Source organism: Symphodus melops (assembly GCF_947650265.1).
Source record: "Symphodus melops genome assembly, chromosome: 20".
NCBI classification, from domain to species: domain Eukaryota; kingdom Metazoa; phylum Chordata; class Actinopteri; order Labriformes; family Labridae; genus Symphodus; species Symphodus melops.
This window is the reverse complement of record NC_136710.1, coordinates 8,449,893-8,462,226: the sequence shown is the minus strand read 5'-3', so window position 1 is coordinate 8,462,226 and position 12,334 is coordinate 8,449,893. Positions and strand designations below refer to the sequence as shown.

General features: G+C 41.8%; 1 protein-coding gene across 1 annotated transcript in view; it reads right to left on the bottom strand.

Annotated features, from left to right (window-relative positions):
- Positions 1–12,334, bottom strand: part of LOC306841547 (phospholipid-transporting ATPase ABCA1) — a 173,012-nt gene that overhangs the window by 75,131 nt on the left and 85,547 nt on the right. The window contains exons 24-30 of the mRNA XM_079371493.1: positions 11,376–11,590; positions 8,883–8,961; positions 6,081–6,283; positions 3,450–3,534; positions 2,441–2,548; positions 2,248–2,280; positions 1,513–1,652 (exon numbers count right to left, since the gene is read on the bottom strand). Of these exons, the coding sequence (XP_079227619.1) occupies positions 1,513–1,652; positions 2,248–2,280; positions 2,441–2,548; positions 3,450–3,534; positions 6,081–6,283; positions 8,883–8,961; positions 11,376–11,590 (863 nt within the window). The remainder of the gene's footprint in view (positions 1–1,512; positions 1,653–2,247; positions 2,281–2,440; positions 2,549–3,449; positions 3,535–6,080; positions 6,284–8,882; positions 8,962–11,375; positions 11,591–12,334) is intronic.

The window sequence follows — 12,334 nt, the reverse complement described above, 5'->3', positions numbered from 1 at the left end:
ACAGAAAAAACTCCAGCCAAATGAATAGAGGAGGAGGGGGGGGATAAGAGATGCGCCCTTGCAGACAATGAGCACCCTTGTACGTACAACACCCCGCACTCATCCTACCATCCTGAGCTGCGTCCCCCTACTAAAGAGGGACGTCCAGGACTGACAGTGACTAATGGGGATTGGTGCTGCAGCAAATTACAAGAGGAGCTCGTACACCTAACAAAGGTAAAACATTGGACTCTCTCTCTCTAACACGCACACACTTTTCTCTCTCTCTCTCATTTGTTTTGGGTCTATCAAACCTGACCTCTCTCAGTTCTGATTCTTTTCAGAGTCGTGGCAGCTGTCATATGTGATGGCATTACCTGATATTTACATACATATACCAAAAGATGTCGATGCACGTGTCAACATAATTTAAGTCAGAATGCATTTCATGGGGAACACATTGCGTGCCTTCAAATCAGCTACTTCTCCAAAATTGCTTTTGACTCGTTCAACTCGCATCTCTTTATTGGTTCGGACTTTTCAAATCATTTCCGCGAGAGACAAAATAATCTAGACGTGCACTTAATGAGCTGAACGCTGCGTGTCACCTCTTCATTTTTTCCGCGATCACCTCAAATGCGCTGCTAACAAAAGCGCATGATGAGCGCGCGGCTAAGTGAAGGGAAAACAAATCAGGGGTGTCACTTTTGTCGTTAGGGCGCCAATCACGCCGATCAGGTGGAACTGATGGTCCACTTACTGAAGCCAAAAACAACAAAACACCTTCATGTTGACTTCACTGCCTAATATCAAAGCATCAAAATAAAGGTGAACATAATTCCGCCCCGCGAGAGCGAAGAAAACATTCTTCTTTTCTTTTGTCTTAACTTCTTGGTTTCTTTGCTTCGTCTTTGGTCATTTGTTTGACCTCTTCCCCAGATTACATGTGAATATTTTTAGTCTCTTCACTCCCCTCTGACATGAGATTTTCTACTCTTTTGCTTTCTCGTGTTTCGTCGACCCATTGACTTCACACCTGTCGACAAAACAGATTTTGTTTTTTCCATACGGCCAACTTCTTCACTCATAAAAAAAACCAGGTTGTATGTTAAGTCGTTGTTAAGTCTGTACAGTTATTAAAGATTAAAGCAACTTCAACTTTTAATCTTTTGTTGTTGTTTTTTAAATCTCTGTTGTCTGGAGTGTGTGTTTTTTTTGTTGTTGTTTTTTTTCATCTTTGGGAGTTAAAGCTCATCCTTGTGTGTGCAGTTGGCCAACATCCTTTGCCATTTTGCGAACTCTTCTCTCATACATCCTGCTTTCTGTGCTGATTCCTTCCCTTCATGTTTGACTCCATCATCATTAATGTCCACACATTTCCCTCTTGATTCTAAACTAGCTCCCTCTATCATATGTGGCATTATGTGATATTGAAAGCCAAAGTGTATTTCTTTTAATCCTACCTTGATCCTCCCATGCACCCCTCCTCGTGTAACCCTTCAATTCATCAATATGACGGACTGAGGCCATTACCTGGGCAATGAGTCCCTTGCGGCTCCTCCGGGCGTTGTGGAAGCGCTTGATAAAGAGCGCCAGGAACTGCCTCCTGATCAGCCTCCACCCGGTGATGACCGTGGATCCCCTCCCACTGACGTTGACGTTCCTGTTTAAGTCTGGACATTAAGGCCGAGTGTTATTTATCATGTGTGCGTACGTGGGAAGAGCTTGCTGAGCATGTTTTTTTCCAGCATGGGCTGACCAAACGTGCGTTAAAACCTGACAGCTGTGCTTGCTCATTTCTCAGTATGGCTTTTTTTTTTTTTTTTTTTTTTTTTTAAATATATCACAAATTTGAAAAGGGTTTTACTGTGCGAGGTGACTCAGAAGGAAGAAAGGTGATAAACAAGAGCTTCGAAGAGATCTGGGTTGAGAGTCTGGCACTTTCTAAGAATACGGTTCAAATCAAAGAAAGCACTCCTGTTTCCCAGCAGTCATTAAAATAATGAAGCGTATTCTGATTGAAAACCATTTTCATGCTGAAAAGAATGAATTTCTTTCATCGGAGCGAAATTGAAAAAAGGTGAATGGGCGGGTAAGAAATTCTAAAAAAGGGAACTCTTGTTTGTGCCCTCCTTTCAAATCATCCACTGAGGTGAAACAGTCCGTTTGAAGGCACACTAAATGAAGTTATTAACTGTAGAATAAAAAGTGTGTGTGTGTGTGTGTGTGTGTGTAGGTGTGCGTGTAAAACCAAAAGTGTCTCTCTACCTTCCACTCTCCTTGTGAATCTTTCCTTTAGTTCTGTGAGAGACGGGGAGAAACAAGCAGGACAGATTCATTTTTCAAAGTTCCTTTTTGAAATCAAACCAGTAATCAGCCTCTTGCGCTGTAAATAAAACATGTTCAGTAGAGCTGCCTTCATCAGAGAGAGGAACAGCAGGAGAAACGTGGACAGACTTGCCCGTCATTTCCGAGCCTCGTCCCGCTTTAGAGTGGACGCTGGCGATGCTGTTCCGCTTGGATTTGCGGGAGCTCCTCTTGGAGTCTCTCACCGGCACCTCCTTTGTTGCTGTGGGAATACAAATAAGATATGTTGTTTTGGCCTGACCCAATTTAGGGTTATAAATAACAATAAGAAAAGCTAGCCGCCCTGCAAGGGGCTGCGTTATTCCCTGTGAAAACACAAAACCCAGGTGTTTTATTGGGGGGGAGGGGGGGGGGGGAATCCTGAGTTGAGATAAAAGTGGAGAGGGGAGATGTGTTGAGATGGATTCAAAGAAATTCAAACATAAAAGGAGGTGGGAGATTTTCTTCCTATGAGGTCGACTAATGAGGGATGAGAAGTGGCTGGAATAAGTAACATCTCCCTGTTGAAGTGGAGTCAAAAACGTCTTTGAAATTGTTTCTGTTTACCTAACGGGCAATTTTCGTTTTGACCTCCTCATTTGTTCTAATGCAATGAAGTGCAATGCCTTTTTTTTTGGTCATTTCGTGAAACTTTTCATCCCCCCCTGAGTGTTGCAGGTCGACTGTCTTTATATGTCAGCACTGTGATTGGCTGGAAAAACAGTCCAGGTTGTCCCCGCCTCTCGCCCAATGACAGCTGGATGGATGGATGGAATAATTGACTTGAATGTTTTAGATGTTACATCACTGTTGAAAAGTGTCAAAATAAAGGCGCGACTGCTAAACTCTTCCACAAAGCTTCAGTTCACATGTGAGATTTAACTTTAATACATTCTCCAGCTGCTTTGATTTCCTTGGATTAAACAGATGTGGCAGCATTATGGGTGTAAAAGACACAACCTCTTTAGTCCCGCCGAGCATTCAACAATAAAGCATGAGGCGTCATCAAAGCAACGCAGACACGTCCCGCTGTTGGGGCCTGATTCCAGCTACAAAAGAGACACAGAGCGGACGGGAAGGAGGGGAAGGAGGGGGAATCCAAAACTTAAAGAAAAGTGATTTACCGGTGTCATGGTTGGATTGAAGCCAGTGAACGTTACTCGATATGTCAGAGTCCACTCCGGTGTCTTCAGCCACTTTGAGAAAGATCTGCGAAATGAACACATCGAGTTTAAACATCTGATGACAAGCTTACGTTTTATTCCTGATACGCATCAGAGCGCTATCCACACACACTAAGACTGCAAACTATTGATGCCGTCGAGGGTGAACACTTTGACTTTTACCACAACAAGTGGAGACCAATTGAATTCCAAACAAGGGATCACTGTGGAGTTTCAGAGAATCCAGATCAGGGCCTCCACAGACCCCCTTAACCTGCATTTAAGGGATCCGCCAAATGGTCTCTGAAGGAGCACTTCCCCCCTCTGATTTTATTTACTCACTCATGTTAGAATGAATCCAAGTGACCTCCCATTAATTCACTGTGCTCTTCAGTGTTTGGGTTTTTTTTCTAAACATCTGCCCTCATGTAACTGAAAGTAATTTCATACGGGAAATAAAAACCAACAAAAGCAAACTGCTATCATACAAGACTGAAGAATACGATCAGAGCTAACAGGCTTTTCATAACATCTCGACAGCACGCTTTAATTGTATGACTAATTTCCATTTAGGAACAAAACTTCCATCAGCCCTCAAAGAAGAACCCCGTCATGCAGTGCACTTCAGTGTAGTCGGACTTCAAAAGAGGAGACGGACGGATGAAATGACCTTGTTGTGTCTGAATTTTTAGCAATTCAAAAGGAATTATTCACTTCGCCTGCGGGCCACGAGTGTGTGATTCATGTCGGCGTTACAAGCAGAGCGTTAACCGACAGTCACTCAACTTTATGAGCCGAGACGAGTGTGCATGCCAAACACACTGTGGGAGTCATTTCTTCACGAGGAATACGACTGTGAGCTGTGTGTATGATAACAGTGGCACATTATTACTAATACTTCTTACTGAATTCATCCCGATGGAGAACATTTCTAAATAGTTAGCTTGACGAATGTCCTCCAACGGTAAGTGAAACGTACAAAAAAAATAACGTCATCCTGTAAATTCCTGTAAAGTTTTTCCTTGATGGCCTTCGTCGTGTGTAGGCCATCTCGCTGTATGTTCAGTATAGACTTCTTTTCTCCATTGTTGATTCTGATAAATAAGTTTGACTCATGAGTCCTCATGAGAAAGAGTGGGGGGGGGGCTGAGCTGAGAGGAGATGTCAGTGTTTGATAAATATGAGCCGAATAATTGAGAAGACGACGACGAGTGGCATTTTATCACACATAGACTGTTATCATAATAAGCTAATTATGTGCTGCTTCAGAAAACAGTGGTGGCAGCAACGTGACGCCGTCCCTGTGAACATAACGTTTTTTTCTCTCTCGTTCTCTAAGCCCGGTGGAGAGCTATACCTCTCCATATTAATCAATCGATATTCAGCCTCCTGACGCGTTAGTTCCAGCAAAATGTAGTTCTCACTTTAACATGACAGCGTTTTATTTAGTTAAAAAAAAAAAAAAAAAAGCGATGACGTACGGCGACATGCCTCACAGGGCGCACTACGGACGAAACAAAAATCAAAGGGTGAAAACAGAGCGACACAAAAGAGACCGCATGACACAGTTTGTATTCTACAGTTTTTTAAGATTGTTTCAACTGGCTGGAGAAACGTTCAATCCATCGACCTAAAAAAAAAAAGCAATATAAACATTAAGTTCATCTCCTTCTTGTTGTGAACTCTCTCAGGACTTTGGTGTTTTCTATGAAAACCTTACATCCTGTTCCTCCTGTTCCCTCACAGGTTGACTCCTCCTGCACACATGCAGAGCTGCAGCTCAACATATGAAGTCTGTTTTATCTCCTTGCTTCAAACTAATTGTTTTTGGGATTCTCCAGCTTCGGTGGACATTGTTCTCCACACGTGAACGTAAAGTCAAACTTTTACCGCTTTTCTGCACGATTTTAAAAAAAAACTGAACTATAAACAGAAGAAGAAATTTCCATTATGACTGCAGCTTATCCATGACAACAAAACAACAACAACTGACTCTTAGACATAAAGATGATGAAAGTGTCTGAAACACACTTGTAGAACATCCAGTAGAGATTCTTTCTAAATGAATTGCTCTGATTTTCAACACGACCACTTGTGGTTTTTCTTGATTCGCTTTTCATCTCAAATCATTTTGTTTTCATGGCTTTGGATAAAGCCGTTTCACGTTTCATTATGGGCTGTGCACAACGGCAGAGAATGAGCGTAACGTCACACCAAAAAGTAAACATTCTTGCACTTGTCACTGAGGCCGAATATCAGAAGGAAAAGATGCTTTCTGTAAGTGGTTGGATGAAATAGTGCTCTTGTAATAGTGCTGCCTTCTTCCAAATCAGCTGTACGACCTGCCAAATGAGTTTTCATGAGTTGCGAGAAGGATTGGAAAACTGCACGTAAACATTGAATGTTTACTTGCCGTCTTTGGAGAGAAACAAGGAAAGAAGTAGTGAAAGAAAAGAAGAAGATCAAAACAGAAAAGAAAATAATGGTGTCGATGTCTGTCTGTGTACTTTGATGATCCAGTGTGTGTGTGTAGACCATCTCCTCTCTATGAGTGCATCTTTGGCTAGCTTGCCAATCCCACGCTTGGCGTACCTCCTCCAGTGTGGTGTCAGAGATGCCGTAGCTGGTCAGGCCGAGGTCAACCATGGCCAGGTCGAGCTCTTTGAAGAGCAGAGCGAAGGTCCCGTCTCTGGCTCCACCATAAGGCAGGATGTAGGTGATCTCCTGACCGATGCTCTCCAAAAAGACCGCCTCGGGGACAACGCGCCGCACGAGTTGACCTACAGCTGTCAAGTCTGCCGGGGAGAGAGAAGCAGAAGCACTTACAAAAACAAACGCAAAAATGTTTGACCTTTGAGAGAAGAAAAAAAACACATCACACTATTGCCCCGTTAAGTCCAAAGCCAAAGCCAAATCCAAATCTAATTTAGCAAAGTCATTCTTCATGATGACAGAGCTGCAAATTCTAGAGCAACCAATGCTGAGAACTGGAAATAATACACTTACACACTTAAATACACTTACTTTTCAACATGCTTAAAAAATACAACCTCTGGTAATTTTACATGATCAGCCCAAGAGAGAGCGAGCAGCCGGAGTCGAGAGAGAGCTCCTTTATGTGCTTAACCAATCAGATGAGCCAGCGCCTCTATTGACAAATCATCCTGTTGCCGTCAAACTCTCTGTTTTCCTCTGTTTTGCTGTTGCTTTATCATTCAGTGTGGAAGAAATGAATCATCCTTTCCTGAACATGTAAAATAGTTAATTGCCTGATCAAAGTCTTGAATTAAATTAAAAGAATTTCAAATGTGTCGGTGCCTAAAACGACTCCTTTTTTCAAAGGGAATGGATAAATGGGTTTTTTTTGTTTTGTTTTCTGAAAAGTATCAAATGGATATCTATTGTGACATCCCTGATCCAAACCTGACGTTGATGAATCTTTGCTGTATTCTATTGAGTTTTAAAACCAGCCGTTGGAAGGAATAAGATCACAACACACCTAATACATAGTGTGACCTTTAAGCGCACTGAGGCTGATCAGTGGACATAACTCTCCAGCCTCATCCATTCCCAAGTCTTTGTGAGAATCAATCAGGACAGTGTTGCAGAACACACCGCATCCATTATTGATCCCCAACCTCTCATACATAATTACTGCAGCTTAACAACCAGCGGCATGGTGCTTTATGAAGAAGTAACGGGATCGGCTTCACACATCACACTGAATTATTTGTGAAAGTGTGTTTGTGTGTGTGTGTGTGTGTGTGTGTGTGTGGTAATAAAGAATAATCTGCTGTCACCAGGAGAAGTGAGATTAATTTGATGATATCACCGTGTCTTGTATTTAACACTGATGTGTGTGTTTATCTTGAAGGAAAGCAACTGTAGCTTCGCGAGTTTTCCCCAGATCAGGTCTCCTGTCTGTCGAATGATCCAAACAGATCAAATCTGCAGCTGCATACTGTATGTGTCACTTTGACACTTTCTGGTCTTCTGCTGCTTTTGTCTGAGCAGCTATAGTTAATATCCTCTTTGAGTATGAATAAGAGGTGAGAGGAGTTTCGAGACAAGTGCATGTTAGACATGTGGAATAAACACTGCACATGCATCACACACTTCTTATAAAGGCTCCAGCTATGACAGATACTTACATTTGATTGGCCAGTATTGCCGTGCTTTTAGTTTTTTAAGTAAGGAAAGTAAAGAATAATGCAAGATAATAATGAGAGGTCTCTGCAAAGTGCTTGTTTGGAGAAACGCGTTTCATTGGTTCACCAATTCAGAGAGTGATGAGTGCGAGCACCTCCTGGTGAAATGTCCTGTTCTCAGTCTGCTTAATGCTTATCAGCTAGGAGCCGCACTTTTTATTGATGTTTTTGCTAAGCAGGTTTTTGGCAGAACTCATCACAATGAGATGTGCAAGGGTTAAACTGGAACAGGAGAGTGGCAGTGGGGGAGCGAAACAACGAGCTGAAATGCTTCATAAAGTTCGGGCTTGGGTTCGATCGGGTGAACAGCAAGTTCGAGAAAAACAAGTGTGTTTGTGGTTTGCTGCAAATTAGAGAAATAATTAGCTGTGTGTTTTTGACATAATATGGAATGCATGTGAAAATAAAACACTAAAAAACTCATCTTACTCCCTCCTACACTCAGAGGATGTGTTCCTGGGTGAAGATCGGATGTTGGATGACGTAAAAAACTTTTCCAAAACTCATAAATATTAGTTTCAAGTCAATTCTGTAGTGAATCTGAAGGATCAAACGACTGCTGGCTTTACTGAACTTTTTTTTTATTTTTTTTTTTAGTTGCAACACATCTCTTGAAGAGTAGACTACAGCAGCTGGAGCCTTCACCTCTCACACAGATGTTAGAAGCTTAAGAAGTTGAAAACACAACTTGCTGCGTCCTGTTGATTTCCTCACTGCTGGATTAGACTTTCTTTGATCACCCATTTGCAGGAAAGTCGCCATGACTTGTAAAAAATGAAACACACTTGAACACAATTTGTTTATGCATGTCATATTTTACATGTTATCTATAAGCTTTACTCCCTAAACAATAATTCCATCCCATACCGATTCATCATTTAACTGACATATTCAGATGCACTGAAAGTTGGGTCCTTGTAAAAGCATCTCCGTAAGTCGGAATTTGTGAAAAACATCTATGAGCTTGAACATTTTTTTTGAATAGTGTAATGGAAGTTCAGTTTTCTTGTGTTACAGGTGCTACGTTGCGGTACCTTACTTTTTCCAATAGTGACTTACAAGTTGTACTGCACCTTTGGATTTTTGAACACTCTAAAAACTTCTTTGCATTCAGCAGAGGTTGGAAAAAATGTTTTGTCAGGTGGTCATCCTTACGCAGGACTGGAAGGAAGAGAGGAAGTTTTACCTGAGGGTTCGGAGTTGTCCCAACTCTCGCTACCGATCCCATCATCTGGGCTGCCGTCCCTTGAAGTCAAGACTTTCTCCTGTTAATCAGAATGGGATTAGAAAGGCTTTTAATACGGCTCATCACTTCAAACAACTCCTGTCTAACTTTAATGGAGTAACGGATGCCGTCCACACATTTTGATTGAATTGAACGCACGAGTCATCAGGTAACGGGGTCGACCTTTAACGTAACATGAAGTCACAATCTCTTCAGTCTGAAACTAAACCCACAATTTCACAAAGGGCTGACTAAACCTGGCTGCATTCACATTTATGGTCCAAAGATTAATCACTTTGAATGAGATGAGAGGATGATCAAACTTTGCCTAGATCCGTTTCTGAGTTATATTGCCTGTGTAATTGCAAAATCTTCCACTGAATTACAAAGTCGTCATATTTGGAGAGGTACCCGTTCTGCCGAGCCCACAAAGGTGTTTGGATGTTTATATATTTATTTCGAACAAATGACTCTGCTCACCTCAAAGAGCTCGCAGACTAATGATAATTGCTCCGGCCCTGCTGGCATCAGTGCATCTTGTTCATTTGCTCCTATTGATTAAAACTAAGTGTGTGAGGAACTGTTGGCGAGCAAATGCGAGAATCACCCCTCTCCCTGGTGACAATTAGTATCATCCAGCACGTAGGCGTTTGCCAATTCTCATGCTGGGAGAGACTAAACACAGATCATTATAGGGGGAGGGTGGCAAGAGAGAAAGGGAGCGTTTAAGAGAGTCAGACGAGTCAGAAGAGGCCCGGCTCAATAATAGACTGCAGGGAGGGGACCGTTGTGTCAAAGGGGCTCGCAGCTGAATTTCATTTCGTGATACACACAGACAAAGAGAATTCTCCCCTTTCGATGTTAGGGTGTTCAAGACTGTGACATCACACTGCCAATTTTGGCGTCTTCGTAGCTATAAGCACTCGTGAAATACCTTTTAGGATATATAATATCAATATTGATTTATTTTGATCCCTTTTTTGAATCTCTTAATTACAGAGCGATTTTTCATCAATGAAAATCTGTTTTGTCGATATAAAATATCCATCACTCAGGATATCATCGTGTTTTAAATGTAATACACTGCCAACTGTAGAACAAAAGTAGTGGAGCAACATTAGCATACACTAGGAGTCTGTTTTCAGCCAGCAGATTGTTGGCTCTGACTTTGTACTGTCTGTAGTTTGGAGCTGGGAAGTTTTACTGAAGACAGTTGTACATATTCTTTAGCCAAAACAATCAACTAAAGGAAGCTAAATGGTCTTTTTTTGGCTCAGAAGAACTTTAGAGAAATAATATACACCTCTTTTAGTTGGCCAGTACAAATGAGCACTTCCATATAGCATTTGGTCAATTTATCACTTGTTATTACAGTAAAAGTGCTTGGTGCAAGCCCGACTTTGCGGGGCCGATTCTTAAATACAAATAAGTTTGGAAGCTCCTCATCTTGGATTATCAGGGGGCCCTCACCAAAATGTCTCTGGACGCTAAAACCCATCAAAGTACCAACATGTGTGGCATGCTTGATAGCTGCGAGAGCAGGTAGCTAGTTTCACCATTAAACTCAAATGGTGTTTTATCATCCTAACTTATTCACGTAACCACAAAACTCCTAAAAAAGAAGAGTAAGCTGCATGTGTGAATGCAAGAAGTCCCATTTTTTACTCCAGCTTTACCCACACTGTTCTCTGGCAGCCCTTTAGTTCTTCTCCAGTTGAAGTTGGGCTGAGATGACTCGAGAGCTCAGCAGGAAATCCTCAGGAAAATTCACATGTGCACGAGAGGGAGTGGTCACACTCAAGTTATCCTGTGTTCTTTGATTGATACTGTAATTCAACCGAAGAACACAGGTAGATCCTCGATGTGTTGTATACATTGTGTTAAAAATGTGTTTTAATGGTATTGGATGTCTGCTACCTCTGCCAGATCTCTCATTTAAAATAGATTTTAAATCTTATTGGTACTTCCTGGTTAAAAAAGAATAATAGCCAATTGATTTGTAAGCCCAATCAAAATGTTGTTTTTTTTTTGCATTGTTTTTTGCGGGTGTAAGCCATCTTTGTTGTTTATCTAATTGTCTCAACTTAGTTGTCAATCACAGAATTAATTCAGCCCCATTTTCAATAAAGGATTGAGATTGGTCTGAAAAAGGGGCTTGTAAATCTGTCAGAACAAGAAGAGGTCAGACACATCTCCAATAACATATGTCACTTGTGCTTGCAGATTATTCCCGTTCCTAGGCTTGATGGAGTAGCTTCTAAATTAAGCCCATATGTCCAAAAAAGGACCAAAAGGTAACGTCTGAGACAAAAGGCTGCTGTACTCATCGACGATGGAAGAAACTGCAGATGAGGAGAACAGCTATCCATCTGTCTGCTTCCAAAAAAATGTCTTTTGAAATTGAGGTGAAAGGGCTGAGCAGTTACCACAAAACACACACGCTTTTGTTCGCACCTCTTTGGCCTGACTCTGTATGATTCCATCACGCTGAGATGTCATCTTCTCAGTCCCGTCTCGGACCAGAGTGAGGTAGTAACCGCTGCCAAAACATTTCTTTAGGAAGAGTGAGGAGCCGCAGCAGCGCATCCTGCCGTGGGAAATGATAGCAATGCGATCGCCCAAGATGTCCGCCTCGTCCATGTGGTGTGTAGACAAAATGATGGTCCTGCCTGAAGAGAAAAGAAAAAAGAGAGAAACAATGGATGACGCCTGACAAAACTACAATAAGACTGTGCACTGTTTGTCCAAAGTGAAGAGAGAGTCCGCCAGTGTGTCGAAAGCAAAGAATAAAAACACTGGACTGCAATCTTTCAAAAATAGTAAAAGCATGGACAGGAAATCAGAAAATACGTAGCACTTCTGGAACAATCTTCTCTTTGGACCTTGTTTGTTTTGACAGCGTTCTTTATGAAATGGTAGCTTGACAAGAAAAGAATCCACAGATCAAACACGTTCAAATCAAGCTAATTTCACAATCTGTCTCTGCTGTTATCTTCTTATTGCCAATTCTGCTGTGTTTCTTTACCCAAGCCTCTCTGCATGGTAACAAAGCAAACTCCGGAGGAGAGCGTGGGTGTGAATCTGGGACAAATTTAAAATCACGATAAAGGCCACCCTAAGCCTACTTTTCAGCTCTTCTGAGAGTACATTTCATTTCAGCTCTCCCTTTTGTGCTGTGATTTATTTTTGATTCGAGGGGCATCAAACTGAGCACAATTGCAAAAACAACTGCAGCATGCTTTGGAAAGTTATTCACAGGTGTTCCAAGCCTTTCATATCGTGCTGCATCAGATAGCACATATTAATTATCACATACCCCAGAAATCAGAGGACAGGACGAGCTGTGTAATGAAGTCACAGCATGGTCATGTCTATGCTGTCAGCATGAAAGCAGTATCACACAATAGTCAGGT